General features: G+C 33.9%; 1 protein-coding gene across 7 annotated transcripts; it reads left to right on the forward strand.

Moving 5' to 3' along the window:
* The first annotated feature begins 11,419 nt into the window (after positions 1-11,419).
* LOC107801701 (nuclear transcription factor Y subunit C-9-like) lies at positions 11,420-15,861 on the forward strand. 7 transcript variants are annotated; one of them, XM_016625070.2, is made up of 6 exons: positions 11,509-11,782; positions 12,385-12,436; positions 12,874-12,984; positions 14,321-14,397; positions 14,482-15,168; positions 15,589-15,861. In XM_016625070.2, exons 4-5 carry the CDS (start codon positions 14,367-14,369, stop codon positions 15,141-15,143), a joined length of 693 nt encoding a protein of 230 aa, XP_016480556.1. In that variant the 5' UTR covers positions 11,509-11,782; positions 12,385-12,436; positions 12,874-12,984; positions 14,321-14,366; the 3' UTR covers positions 15,144-15,168; positions 15,589-15,861. The 7 variants fall into 7 exon arrangements, with proteins under 7 accessions (XP_075085223.1, XP_075085224.1, XP_016480552.1 ...); XM_075229123.1 differs by lacking the exons at positions 11,509-11,782; positions 12,874-12,984 and adding an exon at positions 11,422-11,495; XM_016625067.2 differs by having other exon boundaries at positions 14,321-15,168.
* Positions 15,862-24,228: the final 8,367 nt, after the last annotated feature.

Genomic DNA, 24,228 nt, shown 5'->3' on the forward strand with positions numbered 1-24,228 from the left:
AGTAAAGCATATCGATTTCTGGTTCATAAATCAGAAAATCCCGACATTCATAATAATACGGTTATAGAATCAGATAATGCTGAGTTCTTTGAAAATATATATCCATATAAAAAGGAATGTGAGTCGTTTGGTGAAGGATCTAAACGACCTCGGGAAGAAACAAAAGAAAGTACATGTAATCAGGAGGATCCAAGACGTAGTAAACGTCAAAGAACTTCTACTTCATTTGGACCAGATTTTGTGACTTTCTTATTGGAGAATGAGCCTCAAACATTTAAAGAAGTTATGACTTCTTCTGAATCATTATTTTGGAAAGAGGCAGTCAATAGTGAAATAGAATCCATATTGAACAACCATACATGGGAATTGGTTGATCTTCCTCCTGGAAATAAACCTTTGGGTTCTAAATGGATTTTTAAGAAAAAAATCAAAGATGATGGAACTATTGATAAATTCAAGGCAAGACTCGTAGTCAAAGGGTATAGACAACGAGAAGGTCTAGACTACTTTGATACATACTCTCCAGTTATAAGAATTACGTCCATACGGATGTTAGTAGTATTAGCTGCAATGTATGGTCTTGAAATTCATTAAATGGATGTTAAGACGGCCTTCTTAAATGGAGAGTTGGAGGAAGAAATTTACATAGAACAACCTAAAGGGTTTGTGGTTCCAGGTAAAGAAAAGAATGTATGTAGACTTGTTAAGTCACTTTACGGACTAAAACAAGCACCCAAACAATGGCATGCAAAATTTGACTAAATAATATTGTCAAATAGTTTTAGGATAAATGAATGTGATAAATGTGTGTACATTAAAAATGTTCCAAATTACATAGTCATTGTTTGCCTATATGTGGATGATATGCTGATAATGAGTAATGACATTGCCAACATAAATGCTACTAAGCGTATGCTCAATAGCAAGTTTGATATGAAAGACTTGGGAGTTGCTGATTTAATTTTGGGAATTAAGATCCATAAGACTCCTCAAGGTCTGGCATTGTCACAATCTCATTATATTAAGACAGTACTTGAAAAATTCAAGCACTTGGGCTTTAAAATTGCAAAGACTCTAATTGACGTGAATCTTGCATTAGCAAAGAATAAAGGCCAAAGCATATCACAATTAAATTATGCTCGTGTGTTGGGATGCTTAATGTATATCATGAATTGTACACGACCAGATATAGCTTGTGCTATAAGTAAACTGAGTCAATATACGAGCAATCCAGGCCAATCTCATTGGATGGCAATGAAACGAGTTTTGGGATATTTAGAACATACCCAGAACTTTGACTTGCAGTACAGTAAATTCCCTGCGGTGATTGAGGGATACTGTGATGCAAATTGGATTACCGGTTCAACTGATTCTAAGTCCACGAGTGGATATGTATTCACTATTGGTGGAGGAGCGGTATCTTGGAAGTCGTCCAAACAAACATGTATTGCCCGCTCTACAATGGAGGCTGAATTCATAGCCTTAGATAAAGCCGATGAAGAAGCTGAATGGCTCCGAAATTTCTTGGAAGACATTCCATTTTGGCCCAAACCGTTGGCACCAATATGCATACATTGTGATAGTCAAGCGGCAATTGGAAGGGATGGGAGCGTTATGTATAACGGTAAATCTCGTCATATACGACGAAGACATAAAACCGTTAGGTAATTACTCTCTAGAGGAATTATCACGATTGACTATGTAAAGTCAAGTGATAATGTGTCGGATCTACTTACAAAAGGCCTAACTAGAGAGGTAGTTGAGAAATCATCAAGGGGAATGGGGCTATGGCCGAGAACAAGTCATTGTGGCGGTAACTCTACCTAGAAGACTGGAGATCCCAAGATCTAGGTTCAAGGAGATCAAACAAAGTCATTAATGACGGTTCAACATTGTCAAATAAAATTTTAGTCAGTTCTCGTGATGAGACAATGTTCAGTACCAAGGATAAAGCATTAAGGCTTTTTAATGATTTCTAAATTTGATATGGGGTATATCAAAAAGTGTATCTACAGGATGACACGTTTAGGAATCACCTATGTAAGTGTGAAGTGTTAGCCGCTTCAAGGAGAACTTTGTAAAGCCAGTTCTCTACGCACTTATGAAACCAGGCTGTGTTCATGGCTGAAACGAATACAACAATGAGAACCAAAGACGGTTAAGGGTTGATTGTGTGACTTATGGTTGTATAGGTATACGCCAAAGATCGACAGTTCAAAGATATCAAATCTACCGATTGACCGAGTATATCCGACATAAGTTTACTACGGAAAGTTCAAAGGGAAACCTACTTATCCAGATGCGATTAATCCTTGCTTGTAAATCACACAGTTTTTCCATGCATACTTCCGTGATATAGCCATTCCCCATTCATGTGGGGGATTGTTGAGGGTTTTTTTTTTATTTTTAAGATGAAATAGTCTTAAAATGAGGGTGAATGAGAAATGGAGGGAAAATAAAATTTTTGAGTAAAATTTTAAGTTTTTCCCTCTTGACAATGAGAATATTGGAAGAGGAAAAGATTTTTGGTGGGTATATATATAATTGCTCTTCTTGTAGCTCTTAAAGAGTTAAGAAGAAAGCAAGCCTCGCGCCGTCGTCGTCATCGCTCGCTCGGCTCGGCTACGGCTTCGGCTACGGCTACGGCTTCGGCTTCGGCTTCGGATTCGGATTCGGATTTGGATTTGGTCAAATGATCGATTGATTGATTAATTTTTTGGACCAAATTTATTTGTTAATAGTAAATATTAACGTAAGATTATCCGCCTTTGTAGCGAATATTTTCCAATCCGTGTATTGACCACCAGGCAGCCGCCTAATGCTCTTCCCACCATGAATGTGCTTGCTCCACAAATAAGTGCTTGCTCCACAAACAAGCTAATGCTTGCTCCACCATGGAGGGTGGACGATTGTTCTTCTTTAACACTGGCTGCTATATATATGTGCAACAGCTGTTGAAGAAAGACACATACAATACACAAGACACAAAACTGAAATCGCTCAACAGATTTGGCTATACATTGCACTCCTTCCTCTCAGTATTTTCATACAATTTTTTGAGTTTCTACTCCTTTGTTCTGCATTGTTTTAACTTCAAACAAAGCAACTGTAAGTGTGATTTGCTACCGAACTTTATGTTCGCTGAAACACTGGGGTTTGAAGTACCGCTACACCAGTGTGTGATTCGTTCTATCATGGGAGGAAATAATCCATTACCTTGGGTACTAGGAGGGGATTAAATTCCTTAAGGAAACACTGTGAATTCAGTGGGCTCGAATTAATTACTGTTTCATTACGATAACTTATATTTTGCAGAATTATTATTTACAAATACAACAATATTGGCGGGAATAACAAAAAGTACTCGTGGCATATTTACTATATCCCATTCCTAACTTCACTTATTAAAATAATCAATGCATGTTTAAGCTAGGAGTGGGAATGATGTGCAATTATTTTTTTTTTTAAAAAGAAATTAAACAATAATTTGTCTTCAAAAACCTAAGGAGAGGAACCAAATGAAGAGAGGGAAGAAAAAATTGGAGTAAAGAAGTTCCGATGAAACATAGTAAAACAAAAACAATTTTCTAAAAGATCACTTAACCATCTTTATTTTAGTTTGCAAGTTGTGCACTATGTCTATGTAATAAATTATTATTTTAAAAAGTAAATTATCAAACTTTAGCTTCTATAAATTGATCCCATTTTTACTAGTGCAGCCGTCGTAACTCTCTAGCTTTTAGATTTTTCATTTAAAACATTTTAAATATTTTATTGTGAGAGTATGACCGACAAAAGATAGAACCTCGGCTATACTTCTTAGGATATAATAATATAATATTTGTGAATTTATAACAACAAAAACCTAATTTATCTTTGACTCGATAATTTGACATTTAGTATCTTTATGAAGTGCTCTTTTGGCAAAAAGCTATATTCTAGCGGAAACCAAATGGTCTACAAACAGAAACGTAAAATGGCTACATCAATTATCAATTGGAAACATATGAAGTGTATCACTATATGACTATATGCCCCCTTTACATTATTAAAGGTTCCTCTATTCCAAAAATGCATTAATCTGCCTCAATTTCCTTAACCCTTTTGGTTGGTAACTTATTTAATTATTAAAAACACGATTTACAAAAAAAAAACAAATATTATAATTATTAGATTGCAGAATAAAGAATCAAACAGCCCAAAATATCAAAGTTTTTTCACTTAATCCTTTGTATGATCATGACCTAATATTCTTATATTTACTGTCTATGTCAAAAGCTTATGTCAATAAATGCAAAAGACCATCGTAAATCTTTATAATGAGTATTTTTCTCTAATTTGTATTCGTCCAAATTCTAGGATTAATTACATAGAAGATTACTCAATTTATAATATAATTACAAAAACCCTCAACAAACGCATTTTTCTAACTACAAAATTATTCAACTATTACTAAATATCATAGAATGGCATGAGGCAAAAAAAACAAGGGTATCTTTGGCAAATACAAAAGCTAAGGGGAAACTATTTACCCGCCCTGCCCATCGTGGTTTGCCCCCTGCCTATTTTTTTTAATACTCAGTCAAAGCTAACCAAACGAAGCGAAACTAAGCTACTAAACCAAGCCAAGCCAAACCAAGCTAAGCTAAGCCAAATGGATAATTGGCGGGTAGATAGGAGTAATTAGTTTTAATTGAGTAGGTATATATTGTAAATAGTTTTTAAATGGGTAGAAAATGATAATTATTTTAAGTTCAACGGGTATTATGCATAAATTGCTAAAAAAAATAATGAAGGCTTAGCTCATCTTATTCCATTAAATAAATTATTTTTGAACTAACAAAAACTTCCGGAACCAAATAAAATTCAAATCCTAAATAACTAATATACTGTGATTAAAGGAATTCAACAAACTTGAAGTAAAACGACAATTACGTCTTTGTTATAAAATAAAGACTGTAAAGTAAAGACAAGTATAGAGAGAAACTGATATATTATTCAACTTCAAATTCATGTACATAATGAACTGCAGACTCCTCTATTTATAGAAGAAAGGAAGCAGCTGCGAGGCTTTTCAGGAAGCAGCTGCAAGGCTTTTCTTTAGCTGCTTGTAAGCTGTCTGCATGAGCTGCTTGCAACCTGCCTGTTTAATAAAAAGCTGCTACAAATTATTTCATTGAGCTGCTTGCAACCTGCCCGCATCAGTTGCTTGTAGATAAACTTCAACAGAGTACTAAATGGATAATCTTCTTCAGGAAGATTATCTATAGCGGAGTAATAAATGGGCATCCACAATATAATTATTTTCATAACACTCCCCCTTGGATGTTCATTAAAAAGGTATTGTGCCTCGTTAAAACCTTACTAGAAAAAAACCCTGTGGGAAAAAAATTCTAGTGAAGGAAAAAGAGTACACATATTTAGTAATACGCATTGCTAGCTGCCTCATTAAAAACCTTATAAGAAAAACCCTGTGGGAAAAAACCTTAGTAAGAAAAAAAGAGTACATCGCGTATTTCACTCCCCCTCATGAAAACCTTGTTTCAAATATTTGAGTCTCCGCATTCCAATCTTGTATACCATCTTCTCAAAAGTTGAAGTTGGTAAAGATTTAGTGAATAAATCTGTCGGATTGTCACTTGAATGGATTTGTTGCACATCAATGTCACCATTTTTTTGAAGATCTGTGTGTAGAATAATTTTGGTGAAATGTGCTTCATTCTATCTCCTTTTATAAATCCTCCCTTCAATTGGGCTATGCATGCATCATTGTCTTCTTATAAAATTGTGGGTCTTTTCTCATATTTCAAACCACATTTTTCTCGAATAAAATAAATTATTGATCTCAACCATACGCATTCCCTACTTGCTTCATGAATAGCTATTATTTCAGCATGATTTGAAGAAGTAGCAACAATATATTGTTTTGTGGAGCGCCATGATATGATAGTACCTCCACATGTAAACACGTACCCGGTTTGAGATCTAGCTTTATGGGGATCAGATAAATAACCTGCATCTGCATAACCAACAAGATCTGCACTATCTTTGTTAGCATAAAACAAACCCATATCAAGAGTTCCCTTTAAATATCGCAATATATGCTTAATACCGTTCCAATGTCTCCGTGTAGGAAAAGAACTATATCTTGCTAGTAAATTAACAGAAAATGCTATGTCAGGCCTTGTAGCATTAGCAAGATACATTAGTGCACCAATTGCACTGAGATAGGGTACTTCGGGACCAAGGAGTTCCTCATCCTTTTCTGGAGATCGGAACAAATCTTTATTCACTTCAAGTGATCTAACAACTATTAGTGTACTCAATGAGTGCGCTTTGTCCATGTAAAAGCGTTTTAGGATCCTTTCTGTATAGGCAGATTGATGGATAAAGATCCCGTCTGCTAAATGTTCAATTTGCAGACCAAGACAAAGTTTTGTCTTTCCAAGATCTTTCATCTCAAATTCTTTCTTAAGATATTCAATTGCCTTTTGGAGCTCTTCTGGAGTTCCAACAAGATTTATGTCATCAACATAAACAGCAAGTATAATAAATTCTGAAGTCATTTTCTTTATAAAAATGCATGGACAAATAACATCATTTATGTAACCCTCTTTCAGCAAATATTCACTGAGGCGATTATACCACATGTGCCCAGATTGCTTTAAACCGTACAAAGATCTTTGTAATCTGATTGAATACATTTTCCGAGATTTTGAATATGCTTCAGGCATTTTAAATCCTTCAGGGATTTTCATGTAAATTTCATTATCAAGTGACCCGTACAGATAAGCTGTAACCACATCCATTAGATGTATTTCAAGCCTTTCACATAAGGCTAAACTGATGAGATATCGAAATGTTATGGCATCCATAACTGGTGAATATGTTTCTTCATAATCGACTCCAGATCGTTGTGAGAATCCTTGTGCGACAAGGCAAGCCTTGTATCTTTCAACTTCATTTTGCTCATTCCTTTTTCGCACAAAAACCTATTTATGACCAACTGGTTTTATACTAGCAAGTGTTTGGACTACTGGTCCAAAGACCTCTCTTTTAGCAAGTGCGTTTAATTCTGATTGAATTGCCCCTTGCCATTTTGGCCAATCAGATCTTTGTTGACATTCTTCGACAGATCGGGGTTCAAAATCCTCATTATCTTGCATAATGTTAAGTGCAACATTATATGCAAAAATATTATCCACCACTATTTCAGATCGATTTAAATTAATCCCATCACCAGTAGAACTTATTAAAAGTTTCTCGCTCACTTGAGCCTCGGGTTTATTGATTTCTTCAGGAATCTCATAACTAATCAGATCTTGGGTCTCTTCAGGAGATCCCTTCATAATATCATTTTGATCATTTGTCGATTTTCTTTTTTCTAGGATTTCGATCCTTAGAACCCATAGGCCTACCACGATTCAGGCGTGCTTTAGGTTCACTAGCTCTCATGCTAATAAATGGTCCTACTGGGATATTAATTCGGATAGGCACATTCTCTGCAGGGATATGTGACTTATTTATCCTTTTCAAATCAGTAAATGCGTCTGGCATTTGATTTGCTATATTCTGTAAATGGATGATCTTCTGGACCTCCTGATTACATATAGGGGTACGTGGATCAAAGTGAGATAATGATGAAACTTTTCACATAATTTCTCTTTTGATTTCCTTTTTCTCTCCCCCTAATTGTGGAAAATTTATTTCATCAAATCGACAATCTGCAAATCGAGCAGTAAATAAATCTCCCGTCAATGGTTCAAGATAGCGAATAATAGAGGGTGATTCAAACTCAATATATATTCCTAACCTTCTTTGGGGGCCCATCTTACTGTGCTGTAGTGGTGCTACTGGCACATATACAGCACATCCAAAAATTCGTAGATGGGCAATATTTGGTTCATGACCAAAAACTAATTGTGACGGAGAATATTTATTATAATGTGTTGGTCTGAGACAGATAAGTGATGCTGCGTGCAAGATAGCATGGCCCCAAACAGTAGTGGGCAATTTTATTTTCATAAGTAGTGGTCTTTCTATCAATTGCAGTCGTTTAATAAATGACTCTACAAGGCCATTTTGAGTATGAACATAAGCTACAGGATGTTTAACTTTTATTCCAACTGATAGACAGTAATTATCAAAAGCTTGAGATGAGAATTCTCCAGCATTATCAAGGCGAATAGCCTTTATAGGATAATCTGGGAATTGTGCCCTTAATCGAATTATTTGGGCTAATAACTTTGCAAACACCAGGTTGCGAGATGATAGTAGGCAAACATGAGACCATCTTGAAGATGCATCTATTAGGACCATAAAATATCTAAACAGCCCACTTGGTGGGTGAATAGGTCCACATATATCCCCATGTATACGTTCTAAAAAGGTAGGGGACTCAATGCCAACCTTCATTGGTGATGGTCTAGTGATCATTTTGCCTTGATAACAAGCATCACAAGAAAATTCACAATTTGTAAGAATCTCCAGGTTCTTTAATGGATGCCCACTCGAATTTTCAGTAATTCGTCTCATCATTATTGATCCAGGATAGCCCAAACAGCTATGCCAAAGCACAAAAGTATTTGAATCAGTAAACTTCTGGTTTACGATAGAGTGTGCTTCAACTGTACTAATCTTTGAATAGTATAAGCCAGAAGATAAAGTTGGTAACTTTTCTACAATGCATTTCTGGCCAGAAATATTCTTTGTAATACAAAGATATTCCACGTTCATTTCATCTATTGTCTCAACATGATACCCATTTCGGCGGATATCTATAAAACTCAACAAGTTTCTTCGGGACTTGGAGGAGAATAATGCATTGTCTATAATAAGTTTTGTTCCCTTAGACAGAAATACAATAGCTCTTCCGGAGCCTTCAATCAAACTTATATTACCAGAAATTGTAGAAACATTTGCTTTTTTCCTTATGCAAATAAGAAAAGTATTTCTGATCTTTGAATATGGCATGAGTTATTCCACTATCAACTATACAAATATCTTCATGATTGGTCTTTGATCCAAACATAATTTGAGAATTATCCATATTCTTCAAAATGACATAAACAAAATAAATATGATAGCAAACATTATAACTTTTATTTATGTACAACAATTACATAACTATACTATCTACTACAAATAACAGAAATTAAAATATTTACATCTCTACAGATTCACTACCGATCACATGACTTGTTTCTCCTTCTGGGAGTGCAAAGTAATCAGCTACATCCAAATGCATGAAGTCTAAATTATCTTCAGAAATAAAATTTGCTTCAGCATTTTTCTCTGTCTTCTTCAGGGAAGCTTGATATAGCTCAACCAGGTGCTTTGGCGTACGGCATGTACGTGACCAGTGCCCTTTTCCTCCACATCTATAGCATGCATTTTCTGGCTTTGCTGCTTGCACCGCTTCATGCTTTTGTTCCTTCCTTTTTCACTGCTGGTGGTGAGGAGGGTTCTTTGGTGTATTATTATTACCACGATTAGAGTTTTCTCCCCGACCACGGCCATGACTACGACTGGGGCCACATCCTCTTCCACGTTTAGCTTGGTGGAAGTTCGTCTCATTCACTTCTGGGAATGGACAAGAACCAGTAGGTCGGCTTTCATGGTTTTTCATTAATAGCCCATTATGTTGCTCGGCTACAAGAAGATGTGAGATAAGTTCAGAATACTTTTTGAATCCCATCTCTTGATATTGCTGCTGCAGGAGCATATTCGAGGCATGAAAAGTGGTGAAAGTTTTCTCCAACATATCATGATCACTAATATTATCACCATATAGTTTCAATTGGGAAATAATTCTGAACATAGCATAATTATACTCACTGATAGATTTAAAATCTTGTAGCCTTAGATGAGTCCAATCATAACGTGCCTGTGGAAGAATGACCATCTTCAGGTAGTCATACCTATCTTTTAAATTATTCCACAGTATGACTGGATCTTTAACAGTAAGATATTCCATTTTCAGGCCCTCATCAAGGTGATGGCGTAGGAATATCATTGCTTTGGCACGGTCTTGGTTTGATATCTGATTTTTATCTTTGATGGTGTCTGCCAGATCCATCGCATCAAGATGAATTTCGGCATCAAGCACCCAAGACATGTAGCTTTTGCCCGATATATCCAGGGCTACAAACTCAAGTTTAGAAAGATTTGACATTATTTAGAAAAAGAAAGTTCGTACCTCTGATACCTTCAAAGTATTTTCTCGAGATGGCAGAGTCTCGTACTGATAACGTATTATAAAATAAAGACTGTAAAGTAAAAACAAGTATAGAAAGAAACTGATATATTATTCAACTTCAAATTCATGTACATAATGAACTGCAGACTCCTCTATTTATAGAAGAAAGGAAGCTGCGAGGCTTTTCAGGAAGCAGCTGCGAGGCTTTTCAGGAAGCAGCTGCAAGGCTTTTCTTTAGCTGCTTGTAAGCTGTCTGTATGAGCTGCTTGCAACCTGCCTGTTTAATAAGAAGCTGTTGCAAATCATTTCATTGAGTTGCTTGCAACCTGCCTGCATCAGCTGCTTGTAGATAAACTTCAACAGAGTACTAAATGGAAAATCTTCTTCAAGAAAATTATCTATAACGGAGTAATAAATATACATCCACAATATAATTATTTTCATAACAGTCTTCTATTTTTCTTCTTCATTTTTAAACTTTGATCAAAACAAGTGTGAATTACCGATCAAACCAAAAAAAATTAAAAGGAAAAGAGATCAGAATACAAACAAAACAAAAAGAAATTGTCGCTTTGCCATGAAGAAAACAAAAGTTTTAGTAAAATTAAGTAGGGTTTTGTTTTTCTTAGAAAGGAAAACAAAAAAGAAAAAGGAAGTAGGGTTTTTCTTTTCTTTTTTCTTTTTATTAAACTCTTTTAGAGCGTAAGCATGAGCACAACAAAATTTTAATTAGACAGACGGGGCACGTGGAGAGTTCTAGCTAGAGACCCCAAAAAACAACACTGGTGCTTTATTTAGTGGTACCTTACATACATTTATAGAAAGTTGTACCTAAACTTTATTTTTTTTTATATACACTATCTATTTTAATTTAGATAACATATTTATTTATCGAGAGTCAATTTGACTAAACTTTAAAGTTAAATTAAATTAGCTTAACTTAGTATTTTAAAATTAAAATTTTAAATATATAAAAATTACATAAAAAGTACTATGAGTTATAATTTTTCTCATGTCAATATGATTATAAAATATATTTTAAAATATTAGTCAAACTTCTCTCGATAAGCTAATTGTGTTACGTAAAAGGAGTAGTATATAAAAAGATTGTGCCTTACATACATATATAGTATACAAAAAAGTTGTACCTAAAATTTATCTTTTTTCACAATCGGTGTTTGTATTCCTATTAAAATTTTTAATTAATTCAGATTTACACCAACGCCTATATTCAAACAACAATAATGCAGTAGGGGATGGAGTGAAGTGTGTATAGATACCTTACCCTATATCAAAGGTATAGAGACCTGTTTCCATAGACAACACTAAAACCTATATTCTTTACCAAAAAAGAATTATTTGCAAAATTTAAACTTAAAAATCATAATAGAATCATATGTATCTCAACACAAACCAGGTCTAAACTTTGTTCACCAGTATTTATTAATTCATTAAATAAGTGTTTAGTAGTAGTACTACTTATTTAATAGCTTTTCAGCTGCATTTGGAATCAATCATCTACCTCTTTGATTGAACCCTAGCTGACTCTCTCTCTCTCATCAACACAAAGTTTCAATCTTTCAGGTTCAATTTTACTATCTGCATGTTTATATTCTTACATATACAGCTTGAATTCTGCTTCTTCTTTTTTTTGGTGGGTGTTTGATTGGAATTGAGAGTTAAAGCTGATTTTTAGTGGGTTCTTTTCGATTTGCATTCAATTTTCCTCATGAAAGTTTTCTTCTTTTTGGGGTTTTTTTTTTGTTGGGTGGTTTTAATTTGGTTAGAGATTTATGGTTGATTTTTAGTGGGTAATTTGCTGAATTTTTCGATCAATCGGAAATTCAAGTTTTCAGCTTCAATATTCCAGCTGTATGTTTCCATTTTTACATGAATTTTGCTCTTATAAAAGGATTTTATGGTGAATTTCGTTTGATTAGATGGAGATTTATGTCTGATTTTTAGTGAGAGTTTTTGTTTAAATCGAAGTTTCAATTTTTCAGGTTCAATTTTCTATATGCTTGTTTCCATTTTTGCAAAAGTTTTGCCTTTTATTGTTCTGTTTTTTTAATTTATTTGTAATTTTTTGGTGGTTTCACTTGATTAGAATGGAGATATATGGTTGATTTTATATTTTAACTTTGTTTTAAGATTATGGGTTTGCTGATTTGTTTGGTTGATGTTAGGTGATTTGATCGTGAGATGAATCAAGAATTTGGAGCTGCAATCAGTAGAGAGGTACTGAATGTTGATATTGGATTCGCTCTTTGTGTTGATTGATGGCTTGATCAGTTGTGGGTGTTTTCTTTTTGGTCGGTTTGTTAGAATCTTGAGTATTTTATGAGGCGGTCGTGTTCTGTGCTTATAGACACATAAATCATATGCATGCATGTGTGGCCTTTTGTTTTGTGGTGATAATTGAACTGGAATTGAATGTAGAGGTTTTAGCAGACGCATAAGGTTCCTTGTTTGTTGATTGAGGTTTGAGTGTTGTCCCATGTTCTTGAACAGTTGGGCACATATAGTCACATGCACGTATGTATGCTTTTCTTAATGGTGTTTAGAGCAGAAATTTTAATTCAGAAGTTTTAGCAGATGCATAAGATGGTAGCTTTGTTGGTTAAGTTGCCTTGATAGAGATGCTTCCGTTGCTGTTTCCTTGTATGAATCACCAGGAACTTGTGAATGCTTGAAGACTGTGTTGGGATAAATGTTTAATGCGTGGAAGAAATTCAATTGGTCGAGTTGTTCAATCGTGGAAAGCATGTTTTTGGGAAACAACAAAGGTTTTGGATTATTCCTTGTCGGTATTTGAATTCTGTGATTTTCCGGTTGTGGGGCATTTATTAACACGCTTCCTGAATTAGGAAGAATTGGGATATGGAATTCCTGAAAACGACAAATTTGCGGGTTACTCAAATTATCCAAACATTTTCCAGATGCATGATAGACACGTTCATTATAAGAAAGTGTTGTGTATTATACTTCCTATTGGAATTTAATTGGAACTTGGATTGGCCGAAAGTAACAAAACAGCTAGTTATCCGGAGTGTGTGAACATTTTGTGACAATTGATGCATGCTCACCACGTGCCCAAGTTGGGAAGATGTTTCCTTTTTTACTTCAAACCAGACTGGGATAAATAGAAACTTTGAAATGATGACTGTTAATTCTGGTGAAGTGCTTGTGGTGTTTGTTGTTTTCAGTAGTTTCTATAAAACTGTTAGCTCTTTTATATCGTTAGTTATTCCATCCTGGGCAGTAAAGCTTGCCTACTTCTTGCACGGTGAGCATGTTCTCATGCTCATTAATATCTTTTGCTTATTAAGATCTTGTCTTCATTGATCTGATCTATGTCATGATGGAGCTTAATGACTTCATTTCTTTTACACTCTAGATTTCCTTCTTAGTGCCCTGGAATTAAATGTCCTTCAGATTATTTGTTGTCCGATCTACGCACCAGTTTGCGGATTTAGATAAGAGGGACTATTTGACTTATTTCCTTCTGTTAGTTGGTTGAGATACTTTTCCATGCATACCCTGCATATATCTGTTAATTTCAATGGTCCGTACTAATAGCATCTTCTTGACTAGGCATCTGAAGTTTTCTTCTAAATACATGTATGGAGTATGCTTAATTATCTCTATGTGGTTGATATCCTCAGTATAGTAGGTATAGAAGAAGCGATCACAATCAATAGGTAGGAGCAAGTGAGAAGTTAAAGGGGTCAAATGGTTTTGTGGATCTTTACAGACTTGTTTTTAGTTTAATGACCCTCTCTCTTTTTTTACACATGGGATATTTACTTTTACACATAAGAGATCTATCTTTTACACATAAGAGATATAAAAAGGACACTTTCTTAATGTCAACATTGTAAATGGTCATGAAGGCCCATTTCCCCAAGTTGTTAAAGAAGGTTGATACTATTATTATGGTCTCATTATGTATTATCACTTGTGAGCTCAATTTCTCCTCTAATCCTTCATAAGCCAGGGCTTCTATCAACGTTATTAAACGGAATGACTGGTTTTTCTTTTGATTTCTTTATACAGTTTACAATACCTGTAAAGATGATATTTAGGATCTAAAATTGTTACTTGTTTCTAACTTACTCACAGCCTAAGGTAGCCTTGAATTCTCCCGAAAAAGGGTCACTTGCTCAAAATGGATCATCATGGAAATGGACAGCCTCCAGGTATTGGAGTCGTTTCTAGCTCAGCTCCAATATATGGTGCTCCATACCAAGCTAACCAAATGGCAGGGCCGTCTCCTCCTGCAGTTTCAGCTGGCGCAATTCAATCTCCTCAAACAGCTGGTCTTTCTGCTTCCTCAGCCCAGATGGCACAACATCAGCTCGCTTATCAGCACATTCATCAGCAGCAACAACAACAATTGCAGCAGCAACTCCAAACTTTCTGGGCAAATCAATATCAAGAAATCGAGCATGTTACTGATTTCAAGAATCATAGCCTGCCATTGGCAAGGATCAAGAAAATCATGAAAGCAGATGAAGATGTTAGAATGATTTCTGCAGAAGCACCAGTTATATTTGCTCGTGCCTGTGAGATGTTCATACTTGAGTTGACACTGCGTGCATGGAACCACACCGAGGAGAACAAAAGGAGGACACTGCAGAAAAATGATATCGCAGCAGCCATAACAAGGACTGACATATTTGATTTCTTAGTTGACATTGTACCAAGGGAGGACTTGAAAGATGAGGTGCTTGCATCAATTCCTAGAGGAACCCTTCCTGTTGGAGGCCCGACTGAGGGTCTGCCATTCTATTATGGCATGCCACCGCAGTCTGCTCCACCGGTTGGAGCTTCAGGGATGTACATGGGAAAGCCTGTTGATCAAGCTCTTTATGCTCAGCAGCCCCGTCCATATATGGCTCAGCCAATTTGGCCCCAGCAACAACCACCACCCTCAGATTCTTAAGCAGCTCAAAGCTTTAGTTCACAGTGTAAGCACTACAACATATTTCATCACTAAAGTTACCCTCTGTCATTTATTCTTTCTTTTTGAAAGATGCGTTGCCCTTCCTTGCCTAGGCCCCTCTAATTTTCGTATATCTTATCCTATATTCCTATTTAACTGGAAGCCGATGCTATGTCTGTTCGGTCAGCCTGTACATGTATGTTTATGGTTCCAAGAATGGACTGGAATTTGAATCTTTGCTTTTCTTTTGGGGGCTCCCCATCAAGTTTTAACTACTATTTGGAGGTTTTGAAAGGAAAATTACTGCAATGTCAAAACTTATTTAAGAAGTCTGAGGTTTCATTAGTAGTCAACCTTTGGCATTTCCGTTACTGTTTATGCGATTAATTACATTTGTGGAATATTACTTGTCCGACTGATCCCTAACTTTCATGCCCATCTGCAGAAGCCAGGAGCGTAGTAGCAGAGAGTAGTCCAAGTAGCAAAGTACTGGAGAACACACCAGAGGGATAGCAGTCTGCATACTTTGAACTCTTTAATATATAGACATGAAGCACCAGTTGTTGAAAGTTAAGTGTTCCTTAGTGTTAGCTTAAACTTCATACAGTGAGCTTGATGTTTTTTAGTTTATGTTCTGAGTGGTAATCTTTTGTGAATTATAAAGTAAAACCTGGGTTTAGGTTGCTTATGTGCATATCTATCTATCTCCCTTTCTGCCTCTCTTTGATTGCAACTTTGTTGGTAGACGAGAGCAAAGTCGTATGCGTTTAAAGTTAATGGTAAACTGGGAATGGAACTAGTGCTGATTTTATAAATTTAACTTCTAAAAGGGGATAGTAGGTCTATTATAATACTAGGTTATAATGTTATGGTTATGAGAGAGACTGATCAAATGATGAATGATATCGTACGATTCCATATATGATTCAACCAGGATCCTTTAGCCATTGCACAAGAGCTGTTACTTTACGTTCAATTACCGCTATTGCTAATAGATGATGTAAACTTCTACAATTTTTATTATCTGTCCTTGGTCGACCCAACCATGATGTTTCATGAAAAACTACTACTCAAAAAACTCTGGATCCCAACAAGAATGGAAAATGGTGCACTATCGAATCCTGCTACATTACGTACGTCGATTGGAATTTTAGCTGTCTAACTAGTGTCTGAGAGTAAGCAAGTTACTTGAATTTTGTGGTTTGAGTCAACAACATGCTCTGTCCTGGGTCTGGAATTTTTGATTTTTTCTTTTCTTTTTCCTTTTGCATTTCCACTACCTACCTTTTTTCGTGTCAGTTCATATCACAAAGTTGATCGATGCCTGCTGTAACATTTGAAACTATAGGGGGTCATCAACCAACTAACCAAGACCCCCTAATAAAGCTTTTTTCCGATCAAGAAAAGATTAATTAACCCATTTGAATTAGTTGATCTTTCACGAGGCTAGTTGGGAAGGGCTTTTCTATGATTTCAAAGGTTCAAACTCTTAACTACTTAAATACCGAAGGTTGCTTTCGGTTGGGGCGGGATGAATTGGACGCAATTGCTTCTCCTGAAGATAGGATTTCAGGCACCATCTTAAGAACGGACTTTAGTATACGATCTGGGCTATTTCTCTCTCGACTTTGGATCTTAGCGGCCGGAAATTGCTTCTCCTGAAGATAGTTTCTTTTTACCTCTTTCTTTAGCCAGGGGTCTCTTTTCGTTCTAGCATGCTAGTTTGAGTTGGTGCTTGCTTGTGGACAATGTACGAGTCTCCAAAGCCAACAAGTAATGTATTGGGCTACTAGAGCATGTCAAGGGCAGCAACATTATGCTGAAAATCTTCAATAATGGAACAAACTTGTATTAACTTCTGTTGCAAATCGAGTTGTCTGGGGTATATGAACTCATTGAGTGAATGGTGAAGTGTGCACTAGCAGCTCTTGTTGTTCTCTTTAGAACCCGCGCGATGCACGGATAATTTGACAGAATATTAATATTATAAAATTATGATCTAATATATCATATTATTTTAATAGATTGTAGTTGTTATTTTGTTATTTAATACAGTGTGCAAAGATATAAAATCAAAGGATACAAATCATATAGTAATCAAATTAATTGTTTGTTATTTACTTATTCTTTATTAAATTAGCAAGTACTTAGTACTATACATTTACTAATGTGACTTTTTATTAACTTGTCAATTGACTTAATATTTTGATACTACTTCTCTTTTACTATTACATAGATATATATATTTTCGTCCTTTGAATTTTTTTTTTTTTTAAAACTTATGTTATACCGTTCAAAATTCTTCAATAGTCTAAATTTATCAATAGTATTTTTAGTGTTATTTATTTATCTTTTATTTTTAATTAATTCAAAATATAAACATCATAAAATTATCTTTATCCCCCTCTTTTCGTACATTCGTATCTACTATAATATTTGATTAGTTTTCTCATTTGTAGTTTACTGAAAATTTAAATAATGTAATTTTTTTTACTAAATTATAATTTTGAATGCATCAAAAGTATAAAGAGATAAGCATTTTATTATTTTTATAAAAAAAACCTACCAATATTTTTAATAATTACGTATTAATTTGTGTTATAATATACTTATCTTATGTATAATATATTAATAGTATATTTATATTTTTATATTTTTTATTATAAAATTCTGAGTTCATTTTTTAACTTAAATTTTCTGCCTGAGAAATTTAATTAGTATATACATTTTTATGCTATCACTTGAAATTCCTTTTATTTTTCAGTATTCTTCCTTTATAACTTTTTTTAATTATGATTTTAGTTATGTGTATATATGCGACTTTTTTCATCATAATTCTAATTATAAGTCTTATACTTTTACATTTTCCCCACAAATTTATATTTTATTTCTTTTTTGCTCCTTGCTTATCTAATTGTATTATCCATTACTTAATATTACTAAATTATCATATAAATTTTTAATAAATTATCAGTTTAATATAATACAATGAATATAATTCTGTATTACTCTTGAAATTTAACTTGACTTTATCGTATATGGATTTCTCATAATTATTTTGATATTTAAATTTATCAATAATATATTCGAGTAATATTTATTTACTTAATTTTATCAAATAAATTTAAAGTGTGGATAGAATCACATTATATCTATTCTCCTATTTATACATTAGTTTTTGTTCTACAATATTTTCATTTTTTTATTTAGTATTTATCTATAATACAAATATAATTATAATAATTTTCTGAATGAATAATGTTGAATTAGTTCAAAGGTTAAATAGAGAAGTTCTTTTGATATATGTCACAAATCTACTAATAAATGGAATTATTATAATTTTTGTATTATTTTCAATAAGAAATTAAATTGAATTCTTCTTCCCGTTTGTACTTAATATGAAAGATCAATTTTTTTATTAAGATTAATACATAAGAAGTTAAATTATATCTCTATATATTTTATTTATTTCTTGAAATTATTGTTTATGTTTTTATCTTTAGTTTTATCTTATCCATATAGCATATAGCATGACCATATGAATTATTATTCAAAAACTTCTTATTTCAAAAAATAAATTAGTTTTATTATTTTATATCTATACATTGAAGTTATATATTTATATTTTTTTTATAATAGTTTTCTTAAAAATATATACATATTTAATTATTTCAAATTTAAATTAAAAAAGAGTAACTAATTATTAACTAACCTAACTAACTTTGTCCTAAAATTTGACGCTTGTTGAATAAGCAACCGCTTCCTTAACTATTTTTAGAAGCAAAGATAACCAGATAGTAAAGGGTTTAGATGCATGCTAAGAAGTAGACAATATCAAATATCTAAAGCGGTTTGAATAAAATATGCCTTCTTTTTGTGTGATAGTATTCGCAGATGTGGTGAAAAGAATGTTCTGAGGGCAATTCTGGTAACCCAGAAATACTCTCAGTAAAGAAGAAAACCAAAACTGCTAAAGGAAAAGAAAACAATGAAGAAATATGGCAAGGGCTGGGACAATGAATAAGGTAGACAATAAATTGCGTCGAGAAAATAAAATCAAGATCGAAAAATATTGTAACAATTATAGTATTTGATTTCAAATAATATGAGTGTACAATCTCAATGAATCTTCTGATTCTTCTTTCCAGTAGTAAATAAATTCAAGGACCCTTGAGCTTGATCTTGAATCTATACTTGTTGCCACGAACGATAATCTTGGATTCAACTAGCACGAACTTTGATTTGAACTCGTACTCCTTGGATCTTGATTTGTTCTTCGTTCTTAAGCTTGAACTTGATTTCTTGAACTGAAACTTGATTGCTTGAAGCTTGAAACTTGTAGAGAAATTTGTGGTGTTTGATCCACGAGCTGTCTCTTGCTTCTTGTTATAACTTCTTGTATCTTTTCTGAGTTATGAAGCCCCCTATTTATAGTTGTAGAGGGAAGAGTTATGATAAGAACAAACTCTTTTTGACCAATTAAATTGAAGTGTGACAAGACCGCATTTGATTGGTCAAAACATGTCACTTGCACACGTGGCGCGGTTTCATTGGCCTTTTAATGTGACTTGGCATATCATGTCATTTTGACACGTGGTATGATCATATTGGCTATACCGCTTGATTTGGCGTGCCACGTCATTTGACCCGTGGTACCAAACTGGACCTCTAGGAAGATGGTATATTGGGCCTATTAAAGTGGGATCATCACTTGTAACCTAATTAAATGGGCTAGCCCAGTAGATTTGGACCTATTTATTTAAGAGATTTTTACATTCCTATACACTATTTGAAACTTTATTACCCTCCCTACTCAAGTTTCAATTTAATTACATCTTATATACAAATTTACCAATTATATACACTTTAGGAATTAAATGAGTATCCCTTTATATTAGGAATCAATTATTTTCATCCTTATTCTCTCTCCCTCCGGCCTCTCTCTCTCTCTCTCTCTCTCTCTCTCTCTCTCTCTCTCTCTCTCTCTCTCTCTCTCTCTCTCTCTCTCTCTCTCCCAATCCCTAATTCCAATAATGTAGAGCAAAGGGAAAGATAACAACAATTACATGCTTATTGAAATTTCAGTAATATAAAGCTGAAAGTGTTGCACAATTGGTGTTCAAATTCCAGTAATGTTGCACAATTGGTATTCAAATTAAAATTGTCAATCAATAAATTTTGAAGGTGTTTGACTCTCCACCATTGATAGCAATTAAAAAGCTTTGAAGCTTTGAATTCGAATTTGAATTTTCAAAAACCATTATTTATTTGGATTGGGTATTGTTGCAATCAATTGGGAATATTGTTTGGAGTTTATATCTCAATTTTAAGGGTGTTTTGGTGAAGATTAGACTTGATTTTGGCTGAATTTCAGATTGAAACTTGAAGAAGAAAAAGAAAAAAAAGAAGAAGAAGAAGAAGAAGAAGAAGACATGACATACATTATACTTACGAAATTGTAGTAAAGTTGTAGTAAAATTGTAAATAAATTGTATTATGTTATTTATATATATTTTTTTATTTAAATATTGTATGAAAGTTGAACAATATTGTATAAAATTTGTATAAAAATTATATTTAAATTGTATGATATTGTAGTTGTATATAACTAGGTAGAAATAATATATGAAAGTTGTAGATAAGTTGTATAATATATAATTAGTTGTGTGAAATTTATTTTTACTATGTATAAATCAGATACAAAATATACAAAAAATATATTGTATAAAATTTATATAAAAATTGTATTTAAGTTGTATGATATTGTAGTTGTATTTAACAATGTAGAAATAATGTATGAAAATTGTAGATAAGTTGTAAATTATTAAGCATGATCAAGAGCAATGGATATTTCCAGAAAAATTAAAAAAATTGCTAAAATTAGTCTTTACTCCTCTTACCTACCCTTCTCTTGCAGTACTAATGCGTACTAATTAAATACAAGCTATAGTATATTGAAGGAGAGGAAGCGAACAAAAGAGGAAATGCACAGAGCTAAAATTTACCAGAAATTCCTTCACCGCTTCCATTTTTAACAATGTTTAAAAGTCAAGATACTTCTAACTGGTTCATTAATTAGCAACATCTTACTTTAGTGGATAACTTTGAGTTCATATATATGTGAAGCTACTCACTCTGTAGACTATAGAAAATATAATTAAACTCTGTAAAATATTGTTTTCGATCTCTTCAAGTAGCTGAGAAGAAAAAATGGCAATTGGGGGCATGTTTGTTAAGGGGCAAGGTGGCAATAATTGCTTTACCAGGAAGATAACATTCTGTCGTTGTCATCATTAGCATTGTTGAAGTAATCTATGTGTATGCATTTAATTGATTACCGTATATTAAGGCGAAAGAAATATAAGGAAAGAGAAGAGGAGGAAAAAAAGAAAAAAGGTGTAACTAAATCCCTTGATTGAAGACACTAATAATGGATTGGGAGCCTTTTAAGATAGAATGTATATATTTTGTAAATAAAACTTGTTTAGGTCGGGTAATTAACTAAACGTGGACATTTTTAGTAATAAAGTTTCAAATAGTATATAGGAACGAAAAAATCCCTTTATTTAACTCATATGCATTAGACTTATATAATTAATCTAATTATATTAGCTCAAAATATTTGTTTGGACAATTATATTTGAGATTAAATCCAAATTTCTTATGGATTTAAATTAATAAAATTTAATTGCCTACAAATGCCCCATATTTCAAGACTTGTCAAGTTATAAGTTTTAAAGACTAGACTTGAAGTATTTACGGGTAGCTCAAAATGACCCATTCTGTTAAATTAAGGAAAAGAGTAATACTTTATTTGCTACTCCCTCCGTTCCAATTTATGTGAACCTATTTGATTGGGGACGGAGTTTAAAAAAAAATAAAAAATTTTGAAATTTGTGGTCCTAAACAAGTCAAAAGGGGGCTCAGAGTATTTGTGTGGTTATAAAAGCTTCTCATTAAGGGTAGAATTGTAAGTTTAAGCAAAATTGTTTTCAAATTTAGAAAGGGGTCATTCTTTTTGGAATTGACCAAAAAGAAAATAGGTTCACATAAACTGGAACGGATGGAGTATTACTTTGGAAATAGTACGTCAAATCTCATTTTTTAATGAAATGACCATCTGTACTTATTGATTTCAAAAAGTTTGCAAGTGACTTTTTTCCTTTGCATTTGAAATTTGTAGCGAGGAATTCACTTTTCCATTCACATGCAGTAATAAGACAACTGATCCTTTAGTTTTCAATAAAGTAAAATGCCTTCCTTTTACGTAGATCAATATCAAATTTGTAGGGACTTCAATTTGATTCTCGGATAGCCTAATCATCAAAGGAGTTGGATTTCTCTTGCATGTCAATACTAATACACCTACTAAGATATTTTTCCTTATTGTATTATAACTGCAATATCTTTCCCAAATTTGCTCATAAGTAGGAAATGCCCACCGCCTCATGGAAATCCTTTCCAATCAGGAGAATAACACTTTGTAATTTGACTCCCTTTTGGGGTCTAATTAGAGTAGTCCCACACCTGAATTTATATCCCTATAACCTTATTGAAGCATCTACATAAACTCCATATTTCATGTGCTCTTAGTATTAATTTGCAGTTCAGAAGCCTATTGCTTAAGTCCATATTCGACAGGTAAATTTTCTTCTTTCTTCTTCTACGTTCTCTTTTACCATCCTTTTTTTTTTTGTAGGCCAAGAAATCATGGATAAATTCTTGCATGAAGATGTTGATCTTAGGGTGTGAAGGGATGAGTCATTTCCGCCTGAATATCGGAGAGATTACTCTCAAGGTGATCTAAATATCGGAGATATTACTCTCGGGGTGCGAAGGGATGGATATTCATCACGGCCCGAATATCGGAGAGATTACTCTCAGGGTGCGAAGGAATGGATACTCATTACGGCTCGAATATCGGAGAGATTACTCTCAAGGTGGCCCGCATATCGGAGAAATTACTCTCAAGGTGGCCCAAATATCAGAAAGATTACTCTCAAGGTGCATATGTTCATACGGTATATCAAAGCCTCATATGGCATATCGAAGTACAAGTCCATGACAATAAATAGATGGACAAATCCTCAACATCATATGGAGGACAAATCATTGGCAACTTAAGGTGCAAAAGGACTTATAATTCCATGGCAGCTTAAGATTGAAAAATTATAGTTCCTTTTAAGGACAAACCCACGAAGAGGCCAACCTAAGGTGCAAAGGGACTTAAATGTCCACCTTAATATTAGAAAATTATGGTTCCTTTTAAGGACAAACCCACAAAAAGGCCAACTTAAGGTGCAAAGGGACTTAAAATATCCGCCTTAATATTGGAAAATTAGAAAGCTTCAACTCGAAGACTTAGTGGACTTGACGACACCGACTTTAACACTTGGTAAAATTTGAAGATTTAGCGGACTTTGAAGACCTCAACTTGAAAAGTTAGCAGACTTGAAAAGTTCAACTTGAAGACTTGAATGGCTTAAATATTTCAACCTGAAGACCGGCGAACTTGAGGACTTCAACTTGAAGACTGACAGACTTGAAGACTTCAAATTGAAGACTTGAAGGGTTTAAATATTTCAACTTGAAGAGCGGCGAACTTGAAGAACGGTAGACTTAAAGTTTTGGCGAACATGAAGACATAGCGAATCCCCGGATTTCAGTGCAAATACTTGGTAGCCTCCTAAAAGACTACAATTGTCCCATTGAAGACATTGGCTTAACATGGAGGCTTGCCCCCTCTAAGTCATATGAGATCCAAGATTCGACAAAAGAGTGATATTTCAGCCCGATTTTCAAGTGTTGGTTAAATGAATTACTTCCATCATACTTCATTTAGACGATGATTGGGGCAATATATATATTTTGAACTTATGCGACAGAACTTAGAATGAAACTCTAAGCTGCCTACGTACCTCGGTGAAGAGGATCACGTCATACCATAGTTCAGAATGGGTGAGTTTTTTTTATGTCCTAACTTTTGCGTAGGCCGCCTCTTTCGAGGTTTTCAACCTAGCAGACTCTTTTTTTTATGCCCTAACTTTTGCCTAGGCCGCCTCTTTCGAGGTTTTCAGCCTAGTGG

This window comes from Nicotiana tabacum, chromosome 14 (assembly GCF_000715075.1).
Source record: "Nicotiana tabacum cultivar K326 chromosome 14, ASM71507v2, whole genome shotgun sequence".
In the NCBI taxonomy this organism is placed as follows: Eukaryota; Viridiplantae; Streptophyta; class Magnoliopsida; order Solanales; family Solanaceae; genus Nicotiana; species Nicotiana tabacum.